Below are 17,105 nucleotides of genomic sequence, written 5' to 3'. Positions count from 1 at the left end.
GCCGGCCAGCGCCGTCTGAGCGTACCGAAACTACACCGTCTCTTTCAACCAAACATCAGTATATCACATAACAGCGACATCACACACGCCCGCGGAAAAATGAGCCCCGCGCGGATTATTAACCTCCTGTCCGCCGGCTCGAAAAAAATCGAACGTTAGACAAATGTAGGTCTGTAGGCCACTTCACTTACACTTTGCATCGGGACGGGCACTCCCTTAGTCAAGCGAGCGTCCGGCGCACCGTTGCGCTCTGACAGCACGAGTTCCAGGACCGTGTGCTTAGCGCCGGTGCCCGCCGTCGATTCTCTTTATCGGTACCGCGCGCCCAAATCACGCTTTCCGTCGCCCACCTTGTTGCGATTCTTGCCATTTCTATACATCTATTAACGTACGTTTCCAAGTCTTTTCTCAACGTGTCATACGCGTTTAATTCAATCGGCAGTCAAGGTTTAATTAGAACGATCGAGGCAAAATTAGGCGCGTTGTATTTATGAGATCAAAACTCGAAAAAATGTAATGCGAATTCTTTTACATTCCCTTTTTGATCTGCGATGTACGCGTTAATTGGCTTTGTTTTAATCAGCCTTGAACATTAGAGATATAAAACGTAATCTCGTATTATAAGGAAAGTTTAATTTTTGACTCATTAATTTTTAAAAATGTTATTTCGCTTTATTGAATTACGAATGTTGTTATTCAATGCTATTATTTCACTTTATCGAATTAAATGCTTCGACGAGTGTGCAATTGTAATTTTGAACATAATTAAAAGATACTAGTTGATTAGGCGTTAAAAAGTTATAAATTTGAATAATCATAGATAAACGAGTCGATTGTTCGGTTTAAAATAAAAATCGAAGAATGTTAATTTTTACTATGGTATGATACATCTGTCTTGTAAGAATGAGTTAACCATTTAATTTGCGCCCAATTTTACCATTCATAGGCACGGCAGTGGATAACGAAAGGGAAAATATTAACTATACCGATCTCGTACACGCTACATGATGTAGAAAGAGCTTGGCGAAATTTAATGTATGAAGCCTCGAACATTGGAATAATCTTCCAACTGTTTACTTTCAATTGTACCACATCGAACAATAACAAAAGGGAAAGTATTTTGAGAGAAGGAACGTATCGAGCGAGGTTTTAGTGGGTACCAGAATTTGCTAGTCACGGCACTGTGTTCCAATAATGTATCACGGAAAGACGCAATTTCCGAAAGATTCCCTAGTTCCCTCGTGTTTGCAGGCAGTTAGAATCTGCAAATTGAAAGGCTGTCAGATACGTTTTTCACGTTATAAATGTTGTCAATTTACCACTGCCTTAAATATGACGATACCGTCTAAGTAGGTCAGATGTCACAATATCTGGACGTCTTATTATGGGGCGCTTTTACACCAAATGTTGCATAACTCGCCACGCACGACTTCACCAAATATAACCGTGTAAAAACTATGACCTGACGGACATAATGCGATGTAATCCCTTTTCATTGTACAATACACTTGACTAACGCTTTCGAACAACGTTTGCAGCGCTATCTAACACCGATCAGCGCGAAATATGAAATGCAAAATTCTCACGTTTCTTCTCCTTTATGTTTTCCTGTAATAAAATGTATATTTCAAAGTATTTATAAAAAATTAACAAGGTGCAAGATTTTAACGTTTAATTAATATACAAAATGTTATAACAAACATACAAAATGTTATTATAAATTTTATAAAAATATATATAATATAATACTTTTAAAGAATTAATATTTTTTATAATTGTACAAAATTCTTGTTAGAAAAATTATATATTTTTCTGAGTAGCCTCAGAAAGTAGATAACGCGAGATTATAAGTCTCTGGATTTGCGCAGTACCTTCGTAAATTTGATAAATTTTTGCATCTCGCATCAATTTTTCTACCGGATATTCGGTGTTGAATCCAGCACCACCGAAAATCTGTAAATAATTTCGAATATGAAATGATTACTTTTACTTTTTAAAAAAGATAAATATATTGTGTAATAATAATATACTTGAACAGCATCTGTTGCACATTTGTTAGCTACATCACCACCATAACACTTTGCAATGCTAGCAAGATTTGTAGCTATTGGAAGACTACGATCGGCAGCCCAAGCTGCCTTCATCCATGCAAGTCTAGCAGTCTCAACACCGATCGACATATCTGCGAGCATGAATGCTACAGCTTGATGTTCTCCTATTACTTTATTAAAAGCTTTACGTTGTGTTGCGTATTTTATAGCTTCGTCAAGAGCTCTTTGAGCTAGACCGACAGATGAAGCTGCAACCTATGAAGGGAATAAGAAACAACATTTGAATATTACAATTTATAATTGGTTATCTTTAAGGAGTATTTTCATTGTCGTACCATTGGCCTAGTTTTATCAAAAGTTTTCATAGCAATCTTAAATCCTTCGCCTTCTTTGCCCAAAACATTTTCTTGTGGAACACGGACGTCTTCGAATGTTATCATTCGAGTATCGGAAGCTCTTTGACCCATGTTTAGTTCCTGTTTCATCATAAAATAGATTTATTTTGAAATTCTAAAAAATGCAATGAAAAATAATTTATTAAGAACAAACTTTACTTTTCGACCAGGTGTTACACCTTCATACTCGCGTTCTACGATAAAAGCTGTGAAAGCCTTACCAGTTGGAGCTTTTGGATCAGGATTTGTCCTTGCTAATAGAAAATACCTATATAAGTGATTATTTTATATAGTGAATATAGACATAATTTAGTGACAAATAAATTACTGATAAATTCAATATACCAATTAGCAACACCTCCATTTGTTATCCACATTTTTGTTCCATTAATGATCCATTCATTTCCTTTCTTTTCAGCCTTTGTTTTAACACCTGCAACATCTGATCCAGCTCCAGGTTCGGTAACACAATATGCCTATAATTTTTATATTGTAAATGTATTAAATTATTAGGAATTAAAATTTGATTATCTTACAGCAACAAGTGGTTCTTCGATAAGTCTTCCAAGATATTTTTTGTGTTGTTCTTTTGTTCCAAATGCAATTACAGGAGCTTGCTGTAAAAAATTTTAAATACCATTATTTTACGTAAATAGAAACATTGCAAAATGAACTTACACCTAATCCTGATCCTTCTAATGCAGTTGATATTCCTGTACAGCCATAAGCAAATTCCTCTCCAACTAAACAACCTTCAAAAGTACCAACGTTCATTCCTCCTATAATAATAGTTTATATAACCATAATTTATCCCTTAAAATTTTATATTTTTTAAATTATATAAGTCTGTAACAATACCACAATATTCAGGAATATGTTTATTTAATAAACCCAAACTCCATGCTTTCTTCACAATATCCCATGGATATTTTCCACTTCTATCATATTCAGCAGCTACTGGAATGATTTCTTCTTTTGTAAATTTGCGAGCCAATTCTTGCATTTCTCTTTGCATATCATTTAGTTCTAAAGTGGGTATTATAAAAATATATAATAAAAGATATTTTTATTCTTACAAATATAACTAAGTTATTGTCATATTCAATTTGTTATACTAACCAAAGTTATATCCTATAGCATAATCAGATGTTGATGAAAATGTTCTCATCACCTTTTGATACGTTACACTTTTCATTATCTAACAAGGCATATGATATATCATTAATATCTTTAACAGCTCAAAAAACAATTTGCAGGATTTGCACAATAATGAAAGTTATACATATTTATATCATCTGTAGCATTATTTAACTTTTATATAAAATTTCATGTCTTGTAAAGTACTTACCGTTCGTGAAAACATTTTGATGTTTCTTTGTTTTTACTTTTAATTTTAAGAAGTTCTTTAATTTCAAACTTTTATCGGTATTGTTACTTTTGAACGTATTGAAAATTCACAAAGTTTGTACATAAGACATTTAATTTAAACGAAATCTTTATCAGAACTTTTAACAAATGCTGCAAATCACGGTCCTTGCAGATCAAAGTACATCAGCGACTACCAACTATCATTACTTATGAAATAAATACCTAAGATAATTAGTATTTGAACAAATAAGACTATGTTCATAAATATATTATAACTTACTAATTACATACTTTATTAACACTGTATGTTGTACATAAAGCGAAAGTATATATATATTGTAAATCTAGTATAAAGCTTTGGAAGTAAATAACTGATTGGTTATTTTAATATTTGTTATAATCTTTTTCTTTTGGTAAATATATATTTGTAGACTAAGTATGTTTCGCAGTTATAATTTTCTTTTTATACATGAGACTTATTTTTTAACATGAAATCTTAATATTGATAAAATTTAAATACTAATTTTATATACATGAGAAGGCGCGAAAATTTTGGTCACTTCTTCGACATTTAAATATTTTCGAAAGATTTAAGAATTGCGTTAAACTGGATTTAAATTACTTAATAATTTAATAAGTGTTTATTTAATTAATTTACGAATAATAAGTTGTAAAAAATATAACATTATTTATGAACAAAATAACAAACTATAATCGTTTAAATTCGCATAAGGAAGGGAAATAAATCTACCAGTCGATGTTGAATCGTCTTTGTCGACCAAGTAATTAATATTTTTATGTGAAAGGTACAACATGAACTTAAGCTAATGTATGTAGAAAAGTAGCTGTGTGTTAATTAGTGTATTATGTATACTAATTTCATTTTTTTGCTATAATAATAACTAAAATTGATAAGCGACTATTGCAATCTCTCCAGCATGAAGATAGATATTCATCCATTAACAAACAATCCTACAGCAGCTTGGCGTGAACTGTCACAGCAGCAAAAAGTGATTAAAATAAATACCAAACTTCCAACAACTGAAGCAGCAAATGATAAAGTAAAAAGTTTAAATTACTTGTCATTATTTTTATTACAAACATCCGTTGAATCTAACCTATAATAGCCAATATACAAAACTCGTATGGTATTATAATACTAAGGGTAAAAAAAACAATTTATTGTGGTATTTCATTATATTTTAGCTCCGTGTTGTTTGTATGAGTGATACTCATTCATTAACACCATTCATAAAATTCGATATACCCATGGGAGATGTGTTTATACATGCTGGAGATTTTACAAAATGTGGTAGTTTACAAGAAGTCATAGAATTTAATAATTGGATTGGTAATGTCAAATAAAAAAGCTCATTTTTTTAGCTTGGTAGCATTAGTTAATAATAATCATTTTGTTGTAGGTAATTTGCCACATAAAAATAAAATCGTTATAGCTGGTAATCATGAACTTAGCTTTGATCCCACATTTACTCATCCCTTTTCTTTACAAACCAGTGGAAATCGTCAAAAACATACAGGGACCAGTATTCTTGACAACATACCTACATTAGGAATGTCTAAGGATACTCTTGCAGAAGCAATACAGACCGCGAACGTTAAAGAATATTTGACAAATTGCACTTATTTAGAAGATTCAGAAACTATAATACATGGAATAAAAATATATGGTACCCCATGGTAAGTATTTATTTCTGTATTATAAAGACATTTTATATATCATAGTTTCCTAATAAATTTTTCCTATACTTTAGGCAACCAGAATTTTGTAAGTGGGCATTTAATGTACCTCGTGGAGAAGCATGCCTTTCAAAATGGGAAATGATACCATCAGACACAGATATTCTTGTAACACACACACCTCCTGTAGGTCATGGAGATTTATGTTGTAGTGGCGTAAGAGCTGGATGTGTTGAGTTACTTTCTACAGTTCAAAATAGAGTTAAACCAAAGTATCATGTTTTTGGTCATATACATGAAGGTACAAAATAAAATTTTTTTTTATTCCAAATGAATTACATGCTTATAATTTTTAGGGTATGGCATCTCATCTGATGGGAAAATCATATATGTAAATGCATCAACGTGTGATTTAAATTATTTACCAAGTAATCCACCAGTAGTTTTTGATATAACATTACCACCTGAACATTGCAAATCATAAACAAAATTATAAAGTATAACGATAAATTTCGTTATGTTTCTTATGTACAAACGTATAAAAATTTCAATTTATTTATTCGTATATTTCTATAAATTTTTTGTATTACAATCTTATCTAAAAGAACAAAAATTACAAGGCAGATATAAAAAAATTATGATTTTAAGATAGTATCGTTCACTTGAAGATATTAAAAAATTGTTGAAAGTAATATTTAGCATACATTCTTTACAGATATAAAAATTTTATAATTATATCTTTATTTACACATAATGACATGTAAATAGAACAGTTTTGTACTTAGATAAAGTTTTAATTTATATTATTTTAAGAAGTTATCTCACGAATGTATGTCTAAACGAATTATAAAAACCTTGCGTACTATGTATTTTGAATATAGAAATTACACAATTTAATCATCATAAATTGTTGCACATAATACTATAAATTAAGTTACACATTAAATCAGATATTTCTATCATATTGAAGTGTATATAAAATCTTAGTCATATCAACAAAATATTTGGTATTGTAGTTAAGAAATATGTCATGAATAACTTCTTTACAATCGACTGTTACAATTTCAATTACAATATAACGAACAATATTTATTAGTTGTATTCCGTTCAATAGTGTATAATAATATCCGAGTATTATAATGCAACTTATATACCGTAGGTCAATATGTTATAATTAATAATAATAAACAAATTAACTTGATATTTAATTAGTGAAGTAAAAGCTTGTTTCAGTTAGATTTTATACATAATATAACTTTTGAAAAAATAAAATATTTCTAAATATTTAATCAATATATCCAAAATATTAATAGTAAATTAATAGTAAAATGATCATGTACATAATTTTTCTATTATAGTAATAAAGAATTAAAATTGCATTTTTTAAAGATATTTATTATAATATCCAATTCATCAACAGGTAGCATCTTTTACTGAATTAAGAAAAATTTGCATGTAAACATTGCTGTATTTATATTGATTTATATTTTTGTATCATATTGATACAAAGTCCAACTATAAAATCACTTTCCTCTATTAAATGAGACAATCATTTTTTGCGGTAATAGAAATATATTCATATAAATAGTGACTTGCTCGTTAATTTTTAAAAATTGTAGTAGTAAAAGATACTTGAAAATAATACAATGTCTTTTTGACATCGTTTTTCTATTGTATACAACATAGTACACAGTGTATTAAAATATTATAATACATCATACTAGAGCTGTAAAAGTTAATTATTCTGATGTGCTTATCAGTTGATAAATTGTACATACATATTGCAAATTTTTACATGTCTGTAAAAAATGGGATATGCCTCTACGGCGTAATTAATTTTATATATATATATATATATATATATATATCTCGTATCAATGGCTACTTGCACTCGTTACGATACCCTTTGTCCTCATACAGTTTTACACAACTGTTAGGATCATTACTTCATTTCATATCGCAATAACAAATTATACAATTTAAGTTAAACAATATAATAACTATATGTCCTACATGGGAAAATGATGTATTCTGTGTATTAAGTGACAATCTAGCGAAAATTTAATTATTTTTAAGCAATTTTACTCTGTAACTTCTTTTTGTATATATTACTTATTAACTTTTTTTTTTTCGAAATGGACAATATAGTATGTTTTAGTTGTTTAATGTTTTACTTTCTACACATGTCTATCGAAAAAAAGATATGTATAGTTACCAAATTAAAAACGGGATATTGGTGCTTATCCCAAGTTGATTTTATAGGCAAATTAGTTTAAACTAAACTAAGAATAACAGTAAACAGATGTAAAAAGATTACATTCTCCTTACATAGTTTGAAAGAGTATATTATCAGGAAGATTTTCATCTAATACGGTACATTTGAAAACAGGTACGATACAGATTCACCGTTATGAGTCCGCCTTACAGCCTCAGCGAACATCATTGATACATCGATACACTAAAATATACCAATACAAGAATCAAGCATACAAATATATAAATATGTTAAATATATATTATAATTATTCATCTACCTGTATCTTTGGGCAATCCTGCATATGGCCATCTTGAGGAATGGTATTTGTTACTACCACAGCTTCAAAACATGCATTGTTAATTCTACTAATTGCTGGGCCACTGAAAATTCCATGTGTTAAAATGGCATATACTTTTGTTGCTCCAGCTTCTAAAAGCTTTTCTGCTGCATGACAAATAGTGCCACAAGTGTCGGCCATGTCGTCTACTAGAATAGCAACTCTGTCTTTTACATCTCCAACTAATACCATACTAGCAACTTCATTTGCCTTTTTCCTTTCTTTATGTATAAGAGCAAATTCAACATTTAGTCGATCAGCAATAGATGTTACCCTGTTGAAATTATTTTCCTTTAATATATTTGCTTTAGATTAATGCTAATTTTAAATTTTACCTTTTAGCACCACCAGCATCTGGAGAAACAATGATGCTGTTTCGCCATTCTATAATGTTTTCTTTAATCCATTTCAAAACAGCTGGTTCAGCAAATAAGTTGTCAACTGGAATGTCAAAAAATCCTTGTATTTGACTAGCGTGCAAATCCATTGTAATAATGTGATCAGCTCCTGCTACTGACAACATATTTGCTACTAACTTTGCTGAAATAGGCGCACGACTCTGAAAAAAGAAGATAAAAATCTAATTTTAATCTTATGAAATTGTATGAATCTCTGAAGTCCATTTGCAACTGGAAATATCCTGCAATTTGAAAATATTGCCATTAAAATTTTCAAGACCTTTTAGAAAGCATTTTATAAGGTCAATAAATGAAGGAGTATATAATTCAAAATATATTTTTATAAAAGATATGTTATACAATAGAAAATTCTTTCTTTGGAGGGGACAAAATATGAATACAATGGCTATGTATTGAGATATTCGTTAAAAATATATTGTATGTGTGTACATACAGATAAAAACGAAAACAATATGTTGCAAATGCATCCCAGTTAGATTCAACAGGAAAATGTAAGTCAAGCAAAATTCAAACTTATAAATTACAATACAGAACACAGTGCATTCTGATACCGTAATTTTTCATGAAAACATTTAAGGACATTTGGGAAAATAAAATAAAGTTATAGAACTCTGCAGTTATGACCAAAATATATAATAAATATATTGGTGTACCATTGATATTATAATAACAGTGAAATTCTTTAAACAAACACAAATGCATTGTGTTCAGAAAGGTAATAGTGATAAAATTATCTTAATAAACTTATCTGTAATAAATATGTTTCAAAGAAGCTAATTGATGTTAATATTTAAAAAATAATATCTGTTTGCAAATCATTTTATTGGCATAACATTCTATTGCCTAAATAACACAATCACAATTTTATCTTGTCAAAGCACTATTTCATTAAGAAGATAGGCATTTTATGATTAGTAGTATACTTGGACAACAACATATTTAGCAACATAATAATTAGTACCCATATAACATACAAGTGTGTATCCCATTATGTGTATATAGATTATTAAAAATGTATGTAGAATGCTATTATATTAATATTTTGCCCTCTCATACAGGTATCAATATGCTATGACCAAATAGTTCATTCATTCATTCATTCATGGGGATACCATTGTGCTATATAGCAATATATATGAGTTTTGTTAGTCCTACAAAGAAAATTTTGTGAAAAACTAAGAATGATATAACAACTCAAATTGTTCATCGAGTTATAATTACAAACGTTACACTCGACAAACGTTACAATCTTATTGTTCTTATACTCACTGTAGAGAGGTCGGGCACAAAATCCTGAAAATACCCAACTATTCAGAAATTTATGTAAAAGTAAAATGAATTTTTGACAAGAATTATTTTAATAATAATATTTCTTCCTCATTACAATCTATTGTATTTGGAGATTACTTATCAAAGATTACATTTTGATAACAATAATAATTGTGTTATTTTAATTAAATCTTCATTAAACCAATATGCCTCCATTGTGCTTATTTCTTTATAAAATGTTGTGGCGACTTGTTATTAACATCTTAAAAAGGATACCAGTAAATTTATTAAAATAAATTGCATTCAGTAGACAATGATGGCAAATATTATAGTATGAATGCACGGAAGGCCCCCCTCGATGAATTGCGATATTAATTTTGCAATATTCATGTGGGTTATCTAACTTCTGATAACCTTCTGATAATTACTAAATACACAGCTTCAGTTACAATATATTTGTTGTTTACAGCTTTGTTAATTACTTATTGCAAAATTATATGAAATTTTGTTTCATTAATATGTGCCACTTTGTAAAATGTAATGTTACAATATATATATAAATATATTTAATATAATATATATATATTAAAATACTTGTATTTCTGAGAAATTAATTCATGCAAGAAGAATATGAGAGTTAAGTATTTGCATTAAACAATGCATATATCATTATTCCCTAGTATTTCATATCTTCAAGCAACCCCATAAAATGTATAAGATGAATGATTAATACTTTTTAACATTATATGTAATCCTTGATTTGTTGCATGCATACTATGTTATATATTTATATATGGAAAGAAATGTGCTAAACAGTGGACATACATATAGTTCCAGTGCATTGTTTCTTTAAATATGAAATTTTGCATGTATATTTACATGCAATGAATATCTAAATAAAATATTTAAAGTGTTTAGATAATATATCTGAAACTTTAAATCATTCCCTTGTAGAATATGTCAAAATTAAATATTAGTATTAATTCATGTTAGTTATGATTTTGTAGAAATAAGTATAATATAGTAAATAATGTAATCCTGCTAAACAAGACTACTATTTGGTATGACTCAATGATGTAAGCCAAAATATTATAAATATGTATATTTTGTATGATGATGAAAACTTATGTTTTGCGTTCCAAAAGTGATATTACTCCACTGGCCTGTTGCAAAGCTATTAAAAGTGAATAGAGCAAAAAAAGACCGCTACAAGTTACCCTGAATTTCCACTCGTTTGACTTCATGATAATTTGTTTCTTAGAATTTCTGTTGTCACGTCCATCACCACCCTGTGAAGATATCATATAAAAAAAATTAACTTTTTCTTTAGCAAGCCATATTTTCCTTATTATGGGGATCAAACTTTTCAGTACTCATAACTACAGAAGATATAAAATAGACAATTTTGATTAAAACCACAACTTATTAGATAAATTATTTGAAATATGTATATAATGTTATTATTATGTCAGAAGTGTTTAAGAGAAATAAGCACATAATAAATAATTATTTGAATAAAAATATATATACATGGTTAAATTAGGAATGTAACTATTATATCATTTTATAAAAATTATAAGCATAGCATTTTTCTCCCTACAGGAGTATTCACTTTATTTGCATGTGTAAAGCAATGTAATCATATTAATTGATAACATAAATCAACAAGATGACTATTATGTACCTAGAGTACCAGATTCACTAAAACATAGTTCCTAGAAGTTATTTTGTTATATAAGTGTTTTATATTTACACCTTTTTTATATGATTCATTTAAGGTAATAATTAATTGATTTTACTAATTTCTTTACATATAAATATGCATTAATATGCAAATAGGTACTTATAGATAAATCTACTGTTGGATAGTCAATAACGGCAAGACAAACAAGTATCACAGTACAGTGTAAATTAAATTTACCATCATACATTATACATCATATGTAATCTAAACAAACAAAATGTTTTGGTATAAGATTTCCACAAATATGTTTGTAAAATATAAACAGTGCGTACATTTATCTTATAAGATACACCACATAATAGTAATAAAATTATAAGGCAATATAAGTAATTTAAATGAATTAAACTTTATTGATTATTTCAAAGTATTATCAGTTTTTTGTATTTTACTAAATTTCTATGCATAATACTATAATAGGTAAAAAAATAAAACACATTATCTTATCAATGTGTCCTACCTTATCCTTCTTATCTTGTCTTGCGTACGGGAAACAAGGAATTACAGCAGTTACTCGAGATGCAGAAGCAATTTTACATGCATTGATCATAATCAATAATTCCATCAAGTTGTCATTTACTTCTCCACTTCCACTTTGTACAATGTATACATCTTCTCCACGAACAGATTCTCCTATTTCCACGCTAATAAGAGCATGAACAAAACAAATATAATTAATATCATATTAGTGAAACATATTATATATAAACACATATAAATATAAATTTGTGCTATATATTAGCCGACTTACATACAAATTTAGAGATATTGTTGTTTACTTTTTATTCTTAATATACCAACAAATCAGAGTTATAATTGTTCTCTAACATATGCAAGCAGAAAAGTAAAATCTATATAGTTTACTTATTTTAGTCTACATACTTGATTTCTTTTATTCTTAAAATTATTCCAATTAAAAAATTGTATACTTTATGATAAAAATCAAATATGTATAAGTACTAACATAGCAAAAAAATGTATTTATCATATGTTTACACACAAGTTAAAATACTCTATAGAATTATGTACTGTATTATGTATGTAGAAGTATACATTAATGTCAGAAATCATTAGAATGTGTATTAATAATTGTACTAGTTGACCTTCAAGTTAAACATCGCGGCTCGGTAGTATACTAGAAAACCGGCCTTGCGCGACAGGGTTGTTTGTACTCTGGTAGGGTTGATGAATTAACGGGTACATATATGGAAATGGCAATACAAGGGTGATAAAAATATTCTGCGCTTTATGGAACGATATACCAGGAAGGAGGAATTTCAATAAGATTTGAAATGACACGTGGTCGGGACTTGAGTTTAATCTAATGACAATAACGTGGTTATAGCGGTGAATGCAACCATTACCATGTTTCGAGGTTACTAAATTTCTTCGTGACAACTTTTCCAATGTCAATACCGAGCCTGTCAACGATACGTTGAGCCAAATCTGGATGCGATGTGCCACTGAAGACTTTGATGTTTGGCATTCTGCTCTGTAAAAGTCGCCCGCGAGAATTTTCTAAGTTTGCGCGTAACAAACTCTTAGCACGCACTGGCTGGGACACAGGCATCACTAAAACAGAAACCACAAAGAGACTATCCAATCAGAGAACGCTTTTAAAACCGGATGTGATGTTTAATATTATACTCCGCCCATCGAGTGTTGGACATAACCGCGCAAATGCATTTCTTATCGTATATTTTTTTCCGTTAAAAAAAAATAATAGACTAAGAAATATCAACAAGATTATGTTACTGCTTGATGAAAATTATGACATTTTTATAAATGTTATTCATGACATATGTTATTATTGCAGTAATTTAACCGTACGTTTAAGGGGCATGATAATAACTAATTTTATAATGTAATAATACTTAAAATTACACATTTTACAAATCATTTAAAGATTTCAACTATATTTTTTGCTTAGTTTTATATCATGTGTAATTCGAAGTAAGTGAAGAATTAGTTTAGTTTGTTGGTAAATTTTAATTTATCTTATATACTAATTTATAATCTCGATAATTAAAATTGTTATTTTTTTACAGCATATTTCTTTTGGTGTAAATATAAAAACATGTGAGACACTTTTTTATGTTTTTATAGAAGATAAAAATAAGTTACAAATAATTGAATTATTATTAAAATTTACATTTTTCCATAATTTATAAATTGGCGCCATACCGAGCAACGACGTGAACGTAGACAAAATTCAAAAGGGTGAACACGAGCGAGTGACAGTCAACTTTTCTCATCAATGTGGCGCCGGCAGTGATTAAATGATAAATTGGATGTATCCGTGAGCGGAGATTTTAGTATAGAACACGAGTTAGAACGTTCGTTTTTCTAAGTAGAGAGAGAGAGTAAACCCAAATACTAATACCTTAAAGGTTTTGTGCACGTTGACGCATTCAGCGAACTTCGTTAATCTATTCGAATGACGATGACAGTGTACTGACTGTCTCACCGATTCGGAAGCTATGGCGAACATCGCGGCATTGAGAATCCAACGCGAATTTAAAGAGGTTATAAGAAGCGAGGAGGTGAGTGAATAATAGCTTCCTATAATTTTAAAAAGTATCGTTTGTTTTTTACTCCAGATATAATTATTAGAATTGCTAAACAACATCGTACAGTTATGTTATACTATCCCAAAGAAATTTCATGTGTGGCGTGACAAAAATGTGCCGCAATTCATTGGTTGATAAAATCACCGCGAACAAAGCGTAGGCACCTGTTGTATGGTATTCTTGACTGTCATCAGCATTTCAACTCATCGAAATTTACCAATAAAACGTTACTGTTTTGTTGCGTTCAAAAATATTTCTATCATATATTTTTGCTCGAGAAAAAAAAATTATGAATAAATTTTCTATACTTTTTAGATATTTTAATGAACTAATGTGTAACTCCAATTATGCAAAATAATGCATATTTTCTGTGTTTAAATATAAGATTAATGATTGAAACATGCTTTCATCTATGAAATCTTTTGTTTAAATACGTACCATTTCCCTTAAATTTCTGTGAGCACTGACATATTCGTTTGCGCTTGTGTTGTTCTGAGAGATCCATTCTATGTGCCCAAGAATATTTGTTTTCATTTATCACTTTTACATGTTTATAGAGGGGCAGATTACACCAGAATGTCTCAATCTTTATGTTGTAACAATATGGTAAATTATCACTATAAAATATTACATCAATTCAGTATCAGATGATAATGTCAATAGGTCATTTGGTTATATCTTGCACACAGTTTTTGAAGAATTATTTTACATGTGTCACTGCAATACCATCTTCTGTAGAATATTGTTATTTGATAAAAACTAATATGTTTTGTAATTTGTATAAAAAGTTACATAACTGATTAAGTATTAATATACATTAGACAATTGCAGTATAATAACCCACAATTATGCTTTCATGTTATTGACTTTTGTGTTTTTATTATTCATTTGTTTATAGATCTAAAAAATGTAAGATTAATTTTGTTTCATGCAAATTGTAGCCATATTCACTCATGTAAGTATGTATCTTGTAGAAAAGGTTTAATGGTAATGTAAACTGATAATGAAAATATCAGTGCTTTTTAGTAATCTGTTTAAATTTTGTTATAGGTTGCAAAATGTGCAATCAAAGTCGAATTGGTAAATGATAGTTTTACTGAACTAAAAGGTGAGATAGCGGGCCCGCCAGATACACCATATGAGGGAGGTAATTTTGTGCTCGAGATTAAAGTTCCCGAGACATATCCCTTCAATCCTCCTAAAGTAAGCACTTTGTAAGTCAATATGATTAATATATGTTAAAGTAATAATTTTGTATTATTTAATGTTAAGACAGGCTAATATAACCTAAAACATGACAAAGCATTTTCTAAGTTCTTTGTTTTATCATATATTTCAATTTTATATTTAAAGTTTCTTTTCTACAAATACTCTGCAATCATAAGTAAAAAAATTGACTTATATATATTTCTTGGGATTTAGTTATTATATTTCAGTAAGCATATAATTTTTTTATAGGTACGATTCATAACAAAAATATGGCACCCTAATATATCTTCCGTAACAGGTGCTATATGTTTAGATATATTGAAAGACCAGTGGTATGTAATTCTGTTAAATAAGATAAAAAACAATGATTTTAATATTGCTTGAAATATATTTTATATTTCTTATACTGATTTTTAGGGCTGCTGCTATGACTTTACGTACAGTACTGCTATCATTACAAGCTTTACTATCTGCAGCAGAACCAGATGATCCACAAGATGCAGTAGTGGCTAGGCAATATAAAGAGCATCCAGAAATGTTTCGTCAAACTGCCAAACATTGGACATATGTATATGCAGGTGGTAAGTGCATATTGTAGAGAATTAATTGTAACATGTAATTGCAATTTTTCTATAAACACTAAAATTATTTACAGGACCAGCAAAGATGCCTGATTTAGATGATAAAATAAGGCGACTAACAGATATGGGTATTGAGGAACATAATGCAAGAGTTGCTTTATCTTCATACAATTGGGATTTGGAACGTGCCACTGAGCAGCTCTTCAGTTAGTGATAACTGTATAGTTAATCTGTCATATAAAAGCACTGCTCATTTTGTCATTACAAAACTTCTGTAACACCATGCCCAATTACTGATACCATAGCAGTTTCATAATCAAATTCAGCACCTGTAACGACAATATTTCAATGGCAAAAAAATTCACAGGAAATTCATTTCAATAACCTTAAACAATACTCATTTATTTAACGTGTAAAATAGGCATGAAGAAACAGTAATTAATAAAATCTATTAAGTCCAACTTAATAGCACACTTAAAAAAAACTGTATGAAAAGTATGTCATTCTTCATCTTACGTTTATTAAAAGTTTAAAAATGTTATTTAAGCCATAATGCATTTATCATTTTTTTCTTTTTAACAAAAACATAGTTTTATATGTTAAACATTTATTAAATCTCTTTGTACAAATTACTGTATATTTCTAAATTTCTTATTGGGCGTTTCTCTTTATGTCATTGTATTTGGTGATATATTTTTTTCCTTTCAGTGAAAAAATGTTTGCATGAAATAGTACTTAGTAAACTTTTCGTTTTGTTTTTATAAATCAATATCTACTCTGTATGCTTTATTACATTAAAATGAAAACCACGATTAGCTTATACTTTTATTATTAGATTTTAGTAGATTTCTTTAAGCCACAAAGAGGTTTATCTATTTAGATCTGATTGTACATTATTGAAATAGACACCAACCTGTTAGCGTTAAAAGGGATTTGTAAAAAAAATGATAAACATAAATGCTATACTGTTGATATTTAAATTCTGTACATTTTTGGTGAAGGGTTATGTTTCAGTGATTCATAATTTACTATTACTATCATTTATAAATATCTTTTTACGTATGCATAGTTTTCTGTACTCGAAGCTGGAGATGTACATTCCACATTAAAAATTGCATTTATTACATCATTAAGAATAATGGTACAAAGCAAATTTGATTTTTAAATGAACATAAGTTGAAAGTTGATAATAAAAAGCTATCAGAAATTA

At 29.0% G+C, this 17,105-nt stretch overlaps 4 protein-coding genes across 9 annotated transcripts; 2 read left to right on the top strand and 2 right to left on the bottom strand.

The window, feature by feature from the left end:
- Positions 1-1,661: 1,661 nt before the first annotated feature.
- LOC117233161 (probable medium-chain specific acyl-CoA dehydrogenase, mitochondrial) lies at positions 1,662-4,009 on the bottom strand. Its single transcript, XM_033493190.1, has 10 exons — positions 3,795-4,009; positions 3,566-3,644; positions 3,305-3,472; positions 3,125-3,225; positions 2,983-3,063; positions 2,792-2,922; positions 2,606-2,714; positions 2,387-2,527; positions 2,031-2,306; positions 1,662-1,953 (listed from the first exon to the last, which is right to left on the bottom strand). Exons 1-10 carry the CDS (start codon positions 3,807-3,809, stop codon positions 1,801-1,803), a joined length of 1,254 nt encoding a protein of 417 aa, XP_033349081.1. The 5' UTR covers positions 3,810-4,009; the 3' UTR covers positions 1,662-1,800.
- A 483-nt stretch (positions 4,010-4,492) lies between these two features.
- On the top strand, positions 4,493-6,047 carry LOC117233384 (metallophosphoesterase domain-containing protein 1). 2 transcript variants are annotated; one of them, XM_033493636.1, is made up of 6 exons: positions 4,493-4,620; positions 4,752-4,875; positions 5,021-5,165; positions 5,236-5,512; positions 5,587-5,813; positions 5,869-6,047. In XM_033493636.1, exons 2-6 carry the CDS (start codon positions 4,753-4,755, stop codon positions 5,994-5,996), a joined length of 900 nt encoding a protein of 299 aa, XP_033349527.1. In that variant the 5' UTR covers positions 4,493-4,620; position 4,752; the 3' UTR covers positions 5,997-6,047. The 2 variants fall into 2 exon arrangements, with proteins under 2 accessions (XP_033349527.1, XP_033349528.1); XM_033493637.1 differs by having other exon boundaries at positions 4,527-4,643.
- A 1,114-nt stretch (positions 6,048-7,161) lies between these two features.
- LOC117233383 (ribose-phosphate pyrophosphokinase 1) lies at positions 7,162-14,718 on the bottom strand. 4 transcript variants are annotated; one of them, XM_033493631.1, is made up of 8 exons: positions 14,544-14,718; positions 12,900-13,107; positions 11,996-12,179; positions 11,012-11,083; positions 9,795-9,818; positions 8,442-8,665; positions 8,047-8,380; positions 7,162-7,970 (listed from the first exon to the last, which is right to left on the bottom strand). In XM_033493631.1, exons 1-8 carry the CDS (start codon positions 14,608-14,610, stop codon positions 7,878-7,880), a joined length of 1,206 nt encoding a protein of 401 aa, XP_033349522.1. In that variant the 5' UTR covers positions 14,611-14,718; the 3' UTR covers positions 7,162-7,877. The 4 variants fall into 4 exon arrangements, with proteins under 4 accessions (XP_033349522.1, XP_033349523.1, XP_033349524.1 ...); XM_033493632.1 differs by lacking the exon at positions 9,795-9,818 and having other exon boundaries at positions 14,544-14,716; XM_033493633.1 differs by lacking the exon at positions 11,012-11,083 and having other exon boundaries at positions 14,544-14,716.
- On the top strand, positions 13,740-16,840 carry LOC117233385 (ubiquitin-conjugating enzyme E2-22 kDa). 2 transcript variants are annotated; one of them, XM_033493638.1, is made up of 5 exons: positions 13,740-14,078; positions 15,156-15,308; positions 15,564-15,646; positions 15,732-15,895; positions 15,970-16,840. In XM_033493638.1, the coding sequence occupies exons 1-5, from the start codon at positions 14,016-14,018 to the stop codon at positions 16,104-16,106; spliced, it is 600 nt and encodes a 199-aa protein (XP_033349529.1). In that variant the 5' UTR covers positions 13,740-14,015; the 3' UTR covers positions 16,107-16,840. The 2 variants fall into 2 exon arrangements, with proteins under 2 accessions (XP_033349529.1, XP_033349530.1); XM_033493639.1 differs by lacking the exon at positions 13,740-14,078 and adding an exon at positions 15,019-15,060.
- The last annotated feature ends 265 nt before the right edge of the window (positions 16,841-17,105 follow it).

This window comes from Bombus vosnesenskii, unplaced genomic scaffold, assembly GCF_011952255.1.
Source record: "Bombus vosnesenskii isolate JDL3184/JDL3185 unplaced genomic scaffold, Bvos_JDL3184-5_v1.1 scf7180000013295, whole genome shotgun sequence".
Classification (NCBI taxonomy): domain Eukaryota; kingdom Metazoa; phylum Arthropoda; class Insecta; order Hymenoptera; family Apidae; genus Bombus; species Bombus vosnesenskii.
This window is presented reverse-complemented; position numbering and strand designations above follow the sequence as displayed.